Genomic DNA, 18,011 nt, shown 5'->3' on the forward strand with positions numbered 1-18,011 from the left:
AGGGCCTTAGTGAATCCCACATCAATGACACGGAACATAGCAAATGATTTTAATGGAGGTGAAAACGATCTGATGACATAAGGTTCAGGGTGGCGGTCATGAAAGAATGGAGCATAAATGTATTGCAGTGGATGAGACACAGGTGAATTCTCTGAGCGACTTCTCTTGAACATATCGGTGACACTGACATGATGGATTAGTAGCGTTAACCCCAAATATGGATGGTGTGATGGAACAATTGTGATATGACGAGTGAACGGAACAACCCAACCCGACTCGGATGCAGAGTAAAAGTGTCATGTTCAAGAGCGACTTGCTACCAATAAAGTTTCTTCAAGTTTCCTTCCCAATTTTTCCCTAGTCATTGCTGACCAGTACCTCTTTATTTTTGTCAAGCTTGAGGAGGATAACATATGCTTGTTCTATAATTTGCCCTTCGGGAAAACCCATCGCTATGTTTTAATGAGCCTAGCGATAGTGAAACTCGTTCTTGTCTGTATGGACAAGTTTGTCGCTATTCGGTTTTAACGAGTATAACGACAAAGATAACTCGGTCCTTTTCAATTTTAGAGAGTCTGAAAAGGGACGTAAAGAAAACTCCAATAATCCTTTTTCGTCATATAATCCCTTGAGTTAGAAAAAGTATAAAATAATACAAAAGGGATGAATTTTTGGTAATTTTAACGAGCTGAACAAAACAAGCGCTCGATCATTTTGTGTAATAATCCCTCAGGTCCAAAAAGATTAAAATCTAAAGGAGGGATATATTTTCCGGTCATAACGAGCTGGAGAGGCCAATTGCTCAGCAATCTTTTCATATTTTACGAGTCAGATGAAAATAGCTTAAAGGAGACTCGTTTTTTGAGGAACGAGTGATAAATTCGAGTAGTAGCTAATTCCAGGTAAGGTTTAGAATTTTCCAATCATGGCAGTGTCACAAGGATGGCTAACAGGATCATTTTTCGCAGCTATTCCTCAAAAAGGGTAAACAATCAAATGGAGGTGAATGATCGGCCAATACAGAGTGGAGGTGATGATGAGAACACGACCAAGGCTTCAAAGGCTGATGATAATGCATTCACGATGGTTATTTACTGGAAATTGGTTCATTTTTTAATGAGCTTAAACTCTGGGGGAATTTTTGCTCATTGCTTATGTTTATTTTTTAACGAGCTTGAACTCCGTGTTAAAACTGCTCGATCCAATCGTATAATAAGGATGTCTCATTTAAAATGGCATTTTTTCAAAGCTTTCCCCCGCATCCTTTCTTTATGCAAGTTAAGAAACGACCAATACTACGAGTTTAAAGGGTTAAAGGACCTACAAATTTAAAAAAAATAAATGGTCACTCTTCACTTGAACGCCAAAAGGTTTGCATGCCCCCGGGTATAGCGAAAAATTTCCAAGTTACCAAAGATTGTTCTATCCGCACTGCGGACAAAACACTTCCTCGGTGATGTCTACCGAAATAAACAAAGGTGAGTGGTGCAACTGGCTCCACTCACATAACTTTGACGAAAGAATCTTATTCCACTATAATCTCATAAACCAGTCATATACCCTTCGCAGAAACCTACCCTATACCCAAGGTTTTCCTGTCAAAACAGACCAGGGTGCATGCCCCCTGGGTTTCAGTCATGTCCTCTGAATCACTCGCGCTCATCGGGTGGACAAACTGGGGATTGATGAGACATTCCCTGCGCGAAAAGACCATTCAGGGATGGTATTTGACTATTTTCTATGTGTGAACCAGGGAATGAAAGCTGGTCTACGAGCTTGACCAATCTTCCTTCATGCGGAAAACACATTACTCTAAAGAGTGAGGAGACAATGGCTCCCATGCAATAAATATAGTCATGTCCAAGGAGTAGATTATAATCCAGGGGTCCTTGGACTACCATTACGTTCATGTGAACGGTTTTCCTTCTCAATGTTATCGACACATTGGGAAGGATCCCTAACGACCGACTGGTTCCTTTGTCAAAGTCATACGCCATATGGAGCAGACTTTAGGGTTATGAAGCTAGGAATGATATTGGTAGGATATGAGTCCCGAGATATCCGTAATCATCATCCTGGAAATTTCCACAAGTCGGTCCCTAGTCACATGTGTAGCAAAGAGTCTACGTTGCATGTTGTTCAAGGGGTGATGGGAGGTGAGGAGGGGCGGTGCACTGTCTCTCCGGTGAGGTTCTCGTTAGGGTATGACAAAGGGATGAGTTGTCAGAGCTAGGGGTGGTACTCCCTGGCTTTAAGCAGGAATGTGATTTGTTGAAGTCTAAAAAATTTAAGCCAAGGATGGAAGGTTTGTTAAGGGTGTGAGAGTCAGGAATTGAGGAAACCTTGAAATTATAATTAGGATGGTGTCAAAGTTGGATGATAAAGTCAGGAGTTGATTGTTTGGTCAGGTATTTATTTTTTTCGAGTGTTTTCACTTTCGGGATGTTGGCGGTTAACGGGATGTTGGCGGGGTTAAAGGTTTAGGGATGTTGGCGGGTAAAGGATTGGAGTTGTCTTAAGTCAAGATCTCTCATCCTCTATAAAAGATAAGGTTCTTGGAGGGCTCTTTGGGATGTTTGGTTTGAAGGTGGGGTGATGGGGCTCCATCAAGGCTGGCCGAAGGTTCAAGGATCAAGGCTGGCCAAATTCAATCGGATTTGCCCTTTAAATAGGCCTTAAACCTTGCTAAGATACAACAAGGCTTAAGACCCACTTAAAATGGTTTATACAACAAGGCTTAAGACCCAGTTAAAATGGTTTAAGGCCTATTTAAAGGGCAAATCCGATTGAATTTGGCCAGCCTTGATGGAGCCCCATCACCCCACCTTCAAACCAAACATCCCAAAGAGCCCTCCAAGAACCTTATCTTTTATAGAGGATGAGAGATCTTGACTTAAGACAACTCCAATCCTTTACCTGCCAACATCCCTAAACCTTTAACCCCGCCATCATCCCCTTAACCGCCAACAGCCCGAAAGTGAGAACACCCGACAAAAATAAATACCTAACCAAACAATCAACTCCTGACTTTATCATCCAACTCTGACACCATCCTAATTATAATTTCAAGGTTTCCTCAATTCCTGACTCTCACACCCTTAACAAACCTTCCATCCTTGGCTTAAATTTTTTAGACTTCAACACAGCACATTCCTGCTTAAAGCCAGGGAGTACCACCCCTAGCTCTGACAACTCATCCCTTTGCCATACCCTGACGGGAACCTCACCGGAGAGACAGCGCACCGCCCCTCCTCACCTCCCATCACCCCTCGAACAACATGCAACGTAGACTCTTTGCTACACATGAGACTAGGGACCGGCTTGTGGAAATTTCCAGGATGATGATTACGGATATATCGGGACTCATATCCTACCAGTATCATTCCTAGCTTCATAACCCTAAAGTCTGCTCCACCTGTTAGATTTCTCATTTCAGGCAAAAGCAATGGCGAACCAAGCGATTTCCAAGCAGTTGAGGAAAGGATACTCACAGAAGCCCCTTCATATATGATGGTACCGGCCATGACCATTCTATATATTTGAGCAATGATTCGAAATGGTACACTAGCTGGTAAACAGGGTCTGCCTAGTAGATTCCAATTGAAGGAAACAACTAGGTTGCTTGGAGGTGGGATGGAATAGACAGCCGGATATGACTCTGACGAACTTCCTTCCTGCGGTAAAGGAACGGGTAGACTGCCCCCATGTTCATTGGAGTCTGTGCTTACGAAGATAATTTGAATGGTGTCGTTCTTGTTCTCTCCGGTGACTGTATCATCTGAAGATGGACCTTCTGAAGGCAAGACTGGGTCAACTGCCGCCTCTACCTTTTGACTTTCGTCTGGTGTGGATTCAGAGGGTTCATCTTCAATGATAGACGCTTTAGCCAACCACAATGGCGTGTCAGCTAGATTTTCAACCAGTGACGGACTCGGCAAGAGTTTCTTATATCCAGGAGGAAGCCCTAACGGTGAAACTGGACGGTCGTCCAAAACTCTTTTAGCCTCGTCTAAGAAGGGACAACGGTGGACGGCGTGATCGCCTTCACACAGTTTACAAGGAAATTTACATTTTCCTTTTTGTCCAGGGGCTTCATTTTCACTAGTTGACGGTGTATTCTCAACATGATTGTCAGAGGTTGATGACACCGGGTTGTGCAAATGAGGAGACCAGTCCCTTAAGATCTGAGGGATGCAAGGAAAATCTCGATGATAGTGGTCTCCTTTGCAGATGACACATGGCGATTTAGGCCTGGATGGTGCAGTGTGTGGATTTTCGCTAGACGATGCCTGGTTGCCCCTTTTCGCCTTTGGCTCCTTCTTCTTCTTTTCTTTCTTCTTCTTCTCCTTCTTCTTCTCAATTACTTGATTTTTGGCTTTACCAGCTTCATCAAGCGAAGAGGAAGGAGGAGAGGGAGAATTGGACGAAGTAGAAGGTTGGGGGGTAACTCTGGTATCATTTAGTTGTTGACTTGATTGTTCAGGAATCACGGTGTTCTGAACGACATAGGTCGAGAAGAGCCATACGGGCAAGCCAATTGTCAATCTTGGAAGTGACAATGTGGCCATATGGGGTGCAGCAACATCTCCCCAAGAGGAGAAAGGACTAGGATTTCCTCCAAGGGGAATTCCTTGGTTGGTGGACTCCATTTTTCTCAACCTAAGACCAACGTAGGAAAGGTGATGTGGATCCCGATTAAAATAAATTTTAGACGCTTTGACACAACTTGTTTTTTCAATTTTTAAGAGTCGAGAAAAAACAAAAGATGACTCTAGTCACCTTCGACTTTTAATAAGCTTGAAGTGACAAGTGCTCAAATGGACCTTTTCCTTTAAGGAGTCTGAAAAGGAACGAAAGAGACTACTCTGGAAATCTAGACAGAGGGATGACCAAACCAATCACAAAAATGTAGAATACTTTTTATGGTATGGCAGTCAATCTTCCCGAATGCTGTGTTCAGTGCATTGCGATCGATAGGGCGGCAGACACGGCTTCCTATGGATAAAGGATAAAGCCTATTGTGGTCTCCCAATATATACTCGACGGTACATGGGAGCACAAGTCCGTACTGACACTTATCATCTCAAAGTGGAGGAATCACCCAACCAGCAATGAAAACAACAGTTGCCAGGCTTTACGACGCCGGAATACGTCTCTAGCCTAGACCTCTAAATATTGTGCGTTAGGTTCCAAAGCGTTTTTAGATTCATTAAATTTATTTTACAATTGATCTTTCTTAAGAAATTTTCCTTTCAGGTTCACCGCGTGATTTATATATACAATTCCTAAAATGCAATCTAAGATGATAAACAATCGTTTAATCTTCTTTTTGCAATGAAAATCCTAGCGACTAAGGAAAGAGAGACGATATTATTTCAAAATAGAGCAGAGAGCACACACTATATGCACTGTCCTAAATCAAACCAACAAACAGTCTAAATGCAAATGCACATGCATGTATTTGTTTTCAGCCTTCTTAATGTGTGAATGATAAAAAGAAAGCTAAGCGCAAATCTGAATTATTTTTCAAAGCGACATTACTAACAAGTTTCTTTTCAAGACAAAATGAAGACAATGACAACACTTTGCGATTTGGAATTGAAAACTTGCTTTCGACACTTGAAAAACTACTAATTCAAATCAAATACAAGAGTAACAGTGTAATCGACTATCAAGAACAATCAGATTCTCTTCTATGACTGAAAACAACACTTGCGACACTTCCAGATCAAGAAACGACAGTTCAATTACGCTACTTCTTTGTAAAAGAGAACTGAAAATGGCTCACAATACATAAAAGCATTTACAGTTCTTTGCACAATGGAGGTGGAATAATGGCAAGGAAGGGGGTTTCCAACAGAGGTATACTGACTACAGACAGCAAAACTCCTTAATAGAGCTGAAAAGAGTGAAAAAACTAAAGTCTGGAGGCAAAATTAGCCCTTTCTGATCAGCGCACCTGTTACACAGGGATTCCAGTATGCATCCCACCTACAACACACGGGAAGTGCGATGCATACTGATATCCTTGAAGAGAGGGTGCGATGGTACAGTGCGAGACTTTTGATCCAGTTCTTGATCACAGTTTGCAGCACGGTTCAGGGATTTAGGCCGAGCAAGTGGCAATCAGTAAATAAATCACAGGGGTAGATCTAAAGAGGTTACTAGAGCCACCACAAGGGCAATTAGAGAGTTTGTAAATCGATTGTTCAGTTCACAAACAAAACCCAGAGATAGACTGAAGTAGCATTGATCTACTTTGCATTTGCATAGAAAATGTAGTTCGAAGGCTAGATGGCTTGACTTCAGGCTCCGTCTGTAAGTTTATAAAGCAAACAAATATAGACAAACAAACAATCTATTTGCTCCCCAGCTAAGTCGCCATTTTGTTATCGGGAAATCTAGTGTCTATGCAGAGCTGCTAGTCCCACTAAGGCTGGTAGCTACCTTAGAAACAAACAAACTAGAACCACTTCTGTTTTCCTTTGTGAGAAGTAGATAAGAGGGGAAAAAAAAGGAGACCAACCTCTATCTTGCGCTTGGTTCCTTGCTTGATTCCTCTCCCTTTTGATAGGTCTTTGCCACTCGCTTCCTCGTCTACCCAGCTTCAAAGAGCACCTGTGGAATCAAAGCAGAATAACACTATATAAGAACAAAGATCTACTATCATAAACAATATAGGACCAGATATATATTGACCACACAAATTCATATATCATCAATCATACAAGAATGTGGAGGAAAACTTGAATAGCTTTATTAATAATCAAGAATAGCAAAGAGGATTACAACCAATTGTTCTGACCCAGCGTCATCCTCTCAGCAAGAAAGCCCTTCTTCACCTGATGAAAAGCTTAGATCACCCAACACTATGATGTTGCACCAAGAAACCAGCAACACTTCCTTACAAGATAGAAAATTCCAGCCTCTGGATCTCTGGGATGAGGGATCCATATATAGATGTTTGCAAGGGGGTGAGTCAGCTTTTGAGATTTGATTAGTGTCCTCTCTCTGATAGTTCTTGATTCCACTTGGAGATTGATGATCTCTTACTCATCCCTGGGCGAATGCAGAGAGGCAAGTGTCACAGGAGAAGTTTATGGAAGATTCCATGATCCTCCACCTCACAGATTGACCCTGCCATTTGTCCACTCTCGCCCATCGCACCCCATAGAAGGGATTTTCAGTATGCATCGCACCTCCCGTGTGCATTTAGGTGGGATGCAGCGCACTTTGACCATGGAGCAGGTGAGATGGTCCAGTTTTGACAAGTTCTGAGTAGTTTTTCATGGAGAACTTCTGGGAGATGATGTAATCAGCTGACCTTGTTCTTTTAGGGGTTGGAACAACACTTTTAGGGACTTAAGAGCCCTTGGTTTATGGACATTTATGATTGGGGTTGCAGTGCCCAAAAATGTCTATAACAAAGTTCTACTCTTGAAGGAGGTATGCGACTCTAGCGGGCAACATTGGAACGACCTACAGAGCCAACGGCCAACAAACCTAACATCGCAATCAACCGAGGCGTTCACTTAAGGCGTTGATGCAATTCAGCCAACTGGGACCTGACCAAAGATATACTGAGTTCAGGCAATGGACGACAGCCTCGGTCCCAGAGTTGAAGCCTTCGTTTGGAATGAGGGAACCATAAGGGCAAGAAGGGGCTGCAAGAACAGATGCCACGCCGCAAGCCAGGATCGATGCAGAAGAGGCACCCACTCCACAAGAAATAATCAAAGCAGCGGAAGTTTCGGTATAGAAAACAACAAAGCCAACATTGGTAGTAACGCAAACACCACTTCTAGAGCACATGGAAGTAACAACAGGATCGACAAAGGTCGAAATGACTTGACTCGGGGACGAGTCAAGGAATTGTGGTTGGGGCCTATTGGGGCCTTCGTTTAATTTTGAAAGGTTTTGACCAGTTTTGACTGACCGAAGGGTGGGAAAGAAACAGATGGCAACAACGGTTGGGTGGCGGAACGGACAGTTGTGGTAAGGTGGCAGCGGAAGGCAAAGGCAGCCAAGGAGGCGGGAAGGTGTAGAAGCAGCCAAGGGGGAGAACAACTAGCAAGAACTGGTAGTCCAGGTAGCAGAGAAGGATATAAAAGGGGAAGACCAGAAAGGAAGAAGGTTGTTGTTGGACTAGCTAGTGGAAGAAGGAGTCGGTTGAGCCGAGAGCAGGCGAAGAGATACCCAGTTGTGGTGGCTGAATGACAGAGTGCTGGGGTCTGAGGGACTTAGTCGTGGAACCAATCTGAACCTGTGAGACTAAGCCGGGTACTTTTTGTAATGTTTATGGCGAATGCCAGATTATGTTGTAATATTTCATGTTAAGTTTAATATGAGACATAGCCGATGTTGGTTGCGACTTCTGATGTATTTAGGCCTCATGCTTAATGTGTCTATCAACATTTTGAATGGCTTACCAATTGCATGTAGATGTTAATTCATATATTGTCTCAAGGATGTTGCTATATCTGTTTTATGTATAATGGTTATATATGTGTGTGTGTGTGTGTGTGTGTGTGTGTGTGTGTGTGTGTGATCAAATGCACCCGAATGATACTTCCTTAACTCCATGCTAAACCCTTCTCCCTTTTGGTTGCGTCACACCTTGGGTGAGACTCCTTGCCCCTTGGGGTAAGGTGAAAATGTCGGCGTCATCTTAGACTACAACGGACTATTGTTGGCCCCCCTGTGCCCGAACCCAGGGCCTTTCCCCTGATGACTCTTTCGAGCCAACATTTTCCAACAAAATCTTCACTGTAGCTTCCCTGATAAATTCAAACTGAACCTGAGATACACAATTGTATTGTGCTCTTTGCTTTCCGATCCAACTTTGCCCAGTCTTCATCTGACATTGTTGTTGGTTTAATACCTGGATTTATAGCGATCCACTGATCTTTATCCACCAACAGATCCTCCATCTTTAATTTCCACAACTCAAAACTCTAATCATTAAATTTCTCGATCTCTATCTTTCCATTGCTCGCCATCTTCTTTCACCGCAAGAATCGATCTCGTAGATCTCCCACTGAACAGGGTATACAGTAGGCCTGAGAAAAACTCCTCAACATCAAAGGCATCCCCTTGAAGACGAAACATCTCTGATACCACTTTTTGGGAATCACGATTATCGTTAGACCAAAAACCACAGGTGTTAGTCAACGATCACATCGCTAGAGATAAGGATCCATGAGAGGAAGTTCGTCCATGTCACAAAACTCATAAGGAGTGTTGGTTTATCCAGTGTCCATAATCTCCCCCCAAACGTGAGATGGGTGTGTATTGAACTCGTGACCTACACTTTGATACAAAATGTAGGTTTTAACCCTATACAAAAATTACTTGTAGACGAATTCTAAAAACAAAAAATAAACAATGACAAGAATATAAAACAAATACACAGATATTTTCCCCTGGATCCCAAAACCGGGACTACCAGATTAATTTTTCATTATATTCCTTTCAATGTTACAATACATATATATACATGCTAAAGCATTCATAAACCCTAATCCATTAACCTTGGATTAGAACATAACCGTAGTTTCCTTGACTGGATCTACAAAATACCATGGGCAGAAACTACCCTGCCCAAAACCATGTGCAAAACCCGTGCACAAAACCATAGGTAGGCCCCCCCACCTAATATAGGGTTCGCATGTGCGACTAGTCATGGAAAGAGTATAACACACACCCAACATCGACGTCGGTGCTCGGATAGGTCGACGGGCTGCTCTATCCGGAAATGGCAGAAGTGCCCACCTCTGGCTACATTCTCCCCTCATGCTTGTGGGCCTTGTGAGAGAAAGCATTATGAATTGAGGGAGAGTTTGGTTGATCTTCAGAAGTGTTTTCAGCAGCAATGCAAGGAAGCTTGGGAAATGCAAGAGAAGAGCTTAGAGAAGAACCAAAAGATTAGGCAACTGGAAGATGAGGTGCATTCCCTACATAGTCAAATTGAAGATCTTCAAATTCAACTAGTTATGAAGAACTCTCAGAACACCAAGGTATCAACTGGAATTCACCTTAATTGGCCTGTGGAAATGGATGACTAGTCTACTTCACTTGCATGTGTTTTATGCTGAATTTTAAATGTATTTTGATTTTAGGGCAGTACTGCAAAGTTTATACAAGTATACATGTAAATGCTTAGTCGCAATTTGAAATTTTGAAAAGAAAAGGGGCTTGTTCATCCAGTGTGCAATCAGAAATGCCCTTGGATGGCAATGTAATCGAAATGTAACCTCCTGTTTTTTGTTGTGACCAAGCCCGAATTAATATAAATATACTACTCTTTACTGTTAAAAAAAAAACTTTGGATCTACTAAGCTTCAAGAAGGATCAAATACCTTTACACTCTAAAAGAGGTTTGTACCTCAAGAGATTTAATCCCTCTTTGTGCTTAGTAGACGTGGAGTTAAGATGGATCTAGGCATGTTTAAAAAATATACATATATTTCTTCTTACATAGGAATACCATTGAAAAAACAACTGGAACCCAAAAACCACAAATGGTAAATTGACTATTTTACCTCAATTTATTTTATTTTATTTTATTTTTTTAATTTAGTTTTAATTTTTATGTAATTTGACCGAGTTAAAATCTTTACATAACAGGACAGGACATTACAACATGTCTTCCATACTGGGCTGGTGAGAGCACAAAAATTACTAATAATTAAGAAAAAAGGGGAATGAAAGAGCATGGTGGATTCACACAAACAGTTAGAGGCAAGGGTGTTTCCCTTTCATATGCATCACTGACTTTATTTTTTACTTTTGCCATTTATTTGTTTTTTTTGTTAATTAATTTATTTGGTTTTTAGTTTTATTTTTAAATTTGTTTTTAATTTTTAATGTATTTTTTTTTAATTCTTTCAAAACATGGGAAAAAACAAATAATTTATTAATTTTAATGTGTTTTCTTTTTATTATTTATTTTATTTTATAATTTGTTTTGAGTTTTGGGCGAGATGTAATGTGATAGGTGGCTTATTATGGGGGAGCTAGTGATGTGTTAGAGGTGGCATATTATGGGGGAGATGTAGTGATGTGTTAGATGAGATGTCGTAATAAAGTGTTAGATCAAAAAATAATAACAATAAAATAGAATGTTAGTTCAATTAAAAAGTGATAATAAAAATAATAAGTTTGGTTTGCATTTTGAATTTTGAGAGGTTTGATTCCTCTTGGTGCTTGATAGATCTAAAGTTAAGATGGATTTATGATTGTTACTTTTAATTATGCTTTCTTTTTTCTTTTTCTCTTCATAATAGTTTATTTATTTATTTATTTATTTTTAAAATTTTTAAATTACAGTTTATTTAATTATTTTTCACCATTTTTTCTTTAATTTGGATTTTTTTGAAGTTTTGATTATAATTATGTGAATTGTCAAATCCATCATTCCAAACAAATGTAATTTTAACCCCCAAAAAAGAAAATGTTGACTATGAAAGCAATACTTTTTTATTTGGAAGTTGATTTTAAGGTCTTGATCCACAACAATATGGTGTGCCAATGCCATAACTTTAAACAAGTTGTAATTTAATCATAAGTAGAAAATGCAATGATTTTTTTGGATTAAAGTTCTCATTTTGAGGTCATAGTTCTTTTCAAGTTCGTAACTTTGTTGTCACTTCTTTCTCTTTCATAACCTCTCTAAAGGATCTATGTGACACAATGGTCTTATGGTGAAATTAGATACTTGTACCAAACATCTTGTAGTGACACATGTATATTACTCTTCATGATGGGCCCCTTAAACCCATGCCTATTCCAAGCTAGGAAAAATGCTAAATTACTTTTTATGGGATGACTCTATGTGGATCGTTAGAGTAATGGGTGGCGAGGAACCATGGAATGCATGTTGCATAAGAACACTACCTCAACAACTCCCTATGGCCAAAAGAGCTCAAAAAACCTCAATCTCTAGACTTTATTGACCACCCCAACTATCATTTATTTAACATGCACCTTTGGCTTTTTTTAAGATTTAAGATAATTGATAATTAGTCAAGATTACCTAGGCGAGGCTCGAGTTCAAATTCAACTGGTTTCCACTATAAACCCTAGGCTAGTGCGAGGAAACTTATGACTTAGCAAGGGTTGAGACATTAGGAGACACACCCACAAGGCTTCTCCTCTAGGGGGGTTCCTACCCTTCTATCCTTATCACAATGGGTCATGTCTTATCAAGGATTTGAACCTGGGCCAAGAGAGTACAAGGCCTATCTTTATTACCAAAAGAATTTGGAAGCCACAGGAGGCCATTAAGCGCAAATTTGTATGGAAATGTGACTAACTTAGATTTGGGCTCTCCTTCAATAGCCACTATTTATGGTGGTCTTTAGTTATTCTCTAGGAAGGAAAACCACTTGTCAAAAACCCTTGGTTTTCAACAAAGACATTATTCAGAAAAGGTATTAGAACTCCTAGAAATATCTATGATGACTAACTTAGATATTTGAAGAACTAATAAACCCTAAAATCAAAGTTTAAGTTTAGTAATCTATAGGAGATTATCCTTGAGAAGGTTTGGGAATTTATCCCTAGTAACTTCTTTCTTAAGTTTGATGTTTGAGGGCCTAAGTTTGGTGGAGATATTGGAGATAAAACAAAAGAAAGGGGTTTCCAAGTACAATCATATGGATGGATAGAAGTGGTTGTTTAAGAAACCTACATTAAATGACAAACTCAACAAGGTTTGGAGAATAAAGTCCAAGCAATAACCCTAATTGCAATGATTAAAATCCACGTGAATTGGCACATTGAGCCTAAAAAAGTTTGCTTTCTCTTATCATTATTGCATGCAGATTTATTCATAGGGAAACCCTTGCTTGGGAATTGTTCAACCTAAATTCTTGTTATGTGTTAAGAATAAATCTGTAAAACATATGTTGTGGGTTTGTAAATATGTTCTACTAGCATGGGAGTGAGCATGTAAGTTATGCCATTACTTGCTTTTAACCAATATTACTCTCATTGTTGCTTTGGCAAGAGACTCTCTCCCTTGATTTGTTGATTTTTACATTGCATGGCATTAGGATAGAGTTGAAACTTTGTATTACCTTTGGAAAGTTAGAGATGAATATTTTTTCACAACATAATATTTACTTGGTAAGAAGATTTTGTGTCTTTTCCTTAACAACCAGAATGAAAGTGGAAGTAAATCTACCTCACCTATATGCATTAATTAATGATTGTTAAACCAATATACTATATATCATGAATAAGGTACCCTTTGAGAAAGCCCTTTGCCCACTTACTTCCCACAGGCATAAACACCAACACAAACTATAACACATTGTTAGAAAGTGCTGAGAAATAATGTAGAACTTGCCTCTAACAAAATGCATTAATCCTTATGACACATTGTTAGAGAGGGCAGAGAAAGAATGTAGAGCTTGCCTCTAACCAAAGGCACTAATTCTCTTGTGACACATTGTTGGAGAGTGCAAGCAAGAATGTCTAACTTGCCTCTAACCAAAGGCACTAATCCTCCTTGCTTTCAATTTTTTTTGGGTAATTACGCTTTAGTTAATAAAGCATGGATGCCGCTTGGATATTTAGGTGCAAGTCGGGACATACAAAATTGTTGGGTCGGGAACATATATGAACATAGCAACAGAACATATATACAGACACAGCAATGCAAGAGCCCCCTCGACCAGAGTGTATTTTGTCCATGAGCAGTGCAGTCCACCCACGGATTGAGAAATATCATTCTTCGCCTGGTAAGGCTACGTCACTCTTTTGTTAAAACTCTTGTTTTCAGGCACCATTTTTCTAATATTATGAAGTTTCCACTTGTTCTTGAACTCATCAAATATTGAGATGGTGCTTCGGCGTTCTTCTCTTCAATCTTCAACTACTGTATGAACCGTCGCAGGTCTATCGAATTTGTGTCAAATTTACTGTCTTTACAATGTCCAAGATTGAAAAAATGGCTTCTGCCACTCAGACCGCGTTAAAGATGAGGCCACTCTCAGCTTTGTTATCTGCGGATTCATCGCCGAAGGAGGATGCCCCGGCTTTCGCCACAGCTACCAGCATAAAGCCGAGAATGGCACTCTCAGATTGTTTCTCCGATGACTTATGGCCGAAGGAGGACACAGCGACAGGGGATTCTCCGCCTCGATCAGAAACCGAAGACATCACTCAGCAAATCGCCAAATTGGTCAGGAAATTAGGGATCCAGTCTCTTGAAGGTAACCGTGTCGCCTCTAAATTGACCCCATCACAAGTCAATACAGTCCTGCTAAGACTTCAATCCAAAGCTGAGTTATCCCTTTTATTTTTCAAGTGGATCAGAATGCAGCAATGCTTTAGCCACACCACTTACACTTACTGCACAATGATCTCTATTTTGATGGAAACGAAAATATATAGGCCTGCAGAGGAACTCGTGAAAGATGTCGCTGTAGATTGCGCTCGGGATTCTCTCTCCAATATAGTTGAAACCCTAGTTAAAGTTTGCAGTGAGCGTAAATCTAAAACCCTAGGCGAGGTTTTAGATCTGCTTTTGAGAACATATGCGAACGCTGGCATGATTGAAGAAGCCCATGAAACCTTTCAGCGAATGAAGGACCTGGGTTTGAAGCCCAATTGTCGGTCTTGCAACAAGTTTCTCGTCGCTCTGCGAAAGGCCAATAAGGCTGAATTTGCTTTAGGGTTTTTTCTTGAAACTCTTGAGCTGCAAATTGACCCCAATGAGTATTCTTTCGGTATTATATCTGATGCTCTTTGCAGGGAAGGAAAAGTGGAGGAAGCTGCAAAGTTTCTTAATGAAATGAAGGGGAGGGGATTCGAACCCAATGTCTATGCGTATAATGCATTGATAGAATGGTATACCAACAGAGGGGATGTTGCTGGCGCTTTTCATGTTTTGGAAGGCTTTTCGGAGGAGGGGATTTTACCGAATGTCAGTAGCTACACGTTCTTGATCAAGGAACTATGCAATTTGGGGGAATTGGACGAGGCTGAGAGGGTTTTGAAGGAAATGCAAGAGAAGGGTGTGGATCCTGATGTTGTAGTGTACACATTGCTCATCAGCGCTTATGGTAAAGCAGGAGATATGAGGAAAGCATTCGCTTTGTATGACAAGATCCTCACAACGGGTCTGGTTCCAACTGTTTTTACCTACAGCGTGCTTATTAATGGGCTCTGCAAGCTGGGGCAGATGGGTGCAGCAAAAATGATTTTGCATGAAATGCAGAGCGAGGGAATCAATCCAAATGAGGTAACATACAACACCTTGATTGATGGACATTGCAAGAAAGGAATGATGGAGGAGGCTTTCAAGCTGCAGGAAGAAATGGTTAAAAAAGGGTTTTCCCCAAATATGTTTACATACAATAGTATGATGGATGGGCTGTGCAAAACAGGGAAGTCAAAGGAGGCAAAATCGATATTTAATACTATGTTAAAGAAGGGTTTATGTTCAGATACAGTTACCTTAACAATCCTGATTGATATTTATTGCAAAGAAGGAGACGTCGAGAACGCCCGGAAGATATTATCTCAGATGCTTCAGATGGCCTTAGCACCCAATGATGTTACTTATAATACACTTATATATGGGTACTGTAAGAATGGCCTTGTAGAAGAGGCTCTCAAGCTTAAGGATGAGATGGCAGAAAAGGGTTTTATACCAGATGTTTTTACTTATACTTCTCTCATCCATGGATTTCACATTGTTGATAAGTTAGATAAAGCGAATGAATTATTTGAAGAGATGGGAGAAAGGGGTTTGGTTCCTAATATTGTTACTTACACGGCAATGATTTCCAGTCTCTCTAAGCATGGCAAAGTGCACGAAGGATTAAAGTTATATGATGAAATGGTAGAGAGAGGTATTACTCCTGATGATCACACATATAACACACTCATTGGTGGTCTTTACAGGTCGGAAATTGCACAGTAAGTTCAGTTTGCACTTGCAAATTGTTGAAGAATCACTTGTTCCCCCTCCCTTCTAATTACATGGGCCAGAAAGAATTAGTAAAATAATGTTTAGATGCTGCTTTTTATCTGAAATACCTTACTTTGCACCTCTGAGATTTTTTTATTTCACACTGGGGAAGCTGGGAGGCCAAACTGTAAAACATCACACTTTTGAGCTGATGTAACTGAATAGACTATTCAACAGGTCTTGACATTGGGCCCGGCAATTGCCAAAATTTAGAATAGACTAATATGACATGCCTACCGATTCTGAGAACCTTACAAGAAATGCTGCACATCAGTAGCATCATCGAAATGGTTGCTAAAAGTGCCTAGGAGGAACTTGTGAGCATTGGTTCTTTTGTATGTTTTGACGGTCCTGGATAACGATCGCGGGGAAGTTTTTCTAGCTTTATTGGATGTCTGCTTCTTTTGAACCTGGTATTTACTTGTGCCAATATATCAAAACTTCAAAAAATGTGTAGAGAAGGATGCAAATCCATTAATTATTAAAGCTAATGCTACCAACTAAATCGACCTGAGTCCTGACGCCAGTTCACAATAGTTTTTTCTTGCGGTATGGATGTTTGAATTGAAAGTTGACAGCATCAATTATAGCCCGAACCAAGGTAACCAAAATCAATATATGATCTGGTATCGTTCGAACAAAAAATAATGGAGTTCATAAGTCCTGGAAATTTTGTTGCAATAAAGAAGAGTACGAACACTTACTGTGAAAAAGATTTCATTTAACAAAAAAGCGGTATATTACCAATTAAGTTTGGATTTCATCAATCGAAAAGAGCCAAGAGGCCATAAGAACAATATTATAAAACAGAGATGTATAAACTCCTACTCCCTTACCATCTAACTGATTCGTAACATACATTTTTTTCTTGAGAAAAATCGTAATTTTCATTAATAAGCCACTACGGTCCAAACAGCCCGAACTGTTTTATATATATACATACATATATGGCAACACAAAAGAAAGGTTCTGTGTACATAACCAAAAAAACTGAAGGGTGCCGAAATACTGTAAGGAACCGATGTCAAAAAAGGATAGAACCCATAAAAACTAAAGGGTGCCGAAATACTGTAAGGAGCCGATATCAAAAAAGGATAGAACCCATCACTGTATATATGTCCATATAGAGCCAGCTGTGCAAAGAGTCAGATAGATCATCCCTGAGTGTCTGCGGTGACAGGTGGAGCCTCAATAAATGGTCGATGATGATATTGGTAGTGTTTTGATCCATTCTGTTCTGTCACATGTTATACACCAAACCAAACGCTTGTTGCGCACTTTTTTTTGGATAGCTGATTTGAAAGATGGTGCTGTTTTCTGTAAATATGATGACAGGAAATGGAGTCAAAATAAAACTTAATAATATAATTTCATCCAGCATATTTGTGAATGTGTGTGGCATATGGATTTCACTATGAACTAGTCAACCTTTGCATCGCCAAAAACCTATAGATGTCTGCAATTTTTTTCAAATGCGAAAAGAAATAAGTTTTAGACTGAATAGCTCTGCAAAGTTATTTATGCCTTGCCGCAGACCAATTTTGAGTTTGAAAAGATGTGTGCCATTTAGATCTAAAATAGCTCCCCGCAACATCGGCCTTGCTGCGATAAGCCATCAAAATATGCAAGGGATGGTATGGCCTTACTGCAATGAGCCATCAAAATATGCCCAAGGGATGGTATGATCAATAGACTCCATTGTGACAATTCGGGGGGCGGGGGGATTGATGAGCCATCAAAATATTTCGAGAGTCGAAACAGTTACGACAACCCGCACCTTTGTAACTGCGCCTGCTAGACTGCTTGCCCTGCTGCTTGCGGGTGCTGACATTTTTTAAATATTCTTAGTAGGTGAATAGGAAGAGTCATCGTACCTTTGGGAAGATGAAACCAAAGGTTATCTCATAGTATTGATATGCTATTTTTTTAATAAAATTTAATTAACATGTGGGGTTATTCAATTTTGGCTACCAGTGATATCATAGCAAGGCTGTAGCCACAAGGAAAGAAAGTACAATGTGTAATCGTG

The 18,011-nt window shown here is 40.1% G+C and overlaps 1 protein-coding gene across 1 annotated transcript; it reads left to right on the forward strand.

Moving 5' to 3' along the window:
- The first annotated feature begins 13,590 nt into the window (after positions 1-13,590).
- On the forward strand, positions 13,591-16,369 carry LOC149221183 (uncharacterized). The gene is made up of 2 exons (XM_089385021.1): positions 13,591-13,745; positions 13,901-16,369. The coding sequence occupies exon 2, from the start codon at positions 13,937-13,939 to the stop codon at positions 15,932-15,934; it is 1,998 nt and encodes a 665-aa protein (XP_089241147.1). The 5' UTR covers positions 13,591-13,745; positions 13,901-13,936; the 3' UTR covers positions 15,935-16,369.
- Positions 16,370-18,011: the final 1,642 nt, after the last annotated feature.

The sequence above is a fragment of the Pinus tabuliformis genome, chromosome Q (assembly GCF_031772625.1).
Source record: "Pinus tabuliformis cultivar Carrire ecotype Pingquan chromosome Q, CPIR1, whole genome shotgun sequence".
Taxonomy (NCBI): Eukaryota; Viridiplantae; Streptophyta; class Pinopsida; order Pinales; family Pinaceae; genus Pinus; species Pinus tabuliformis.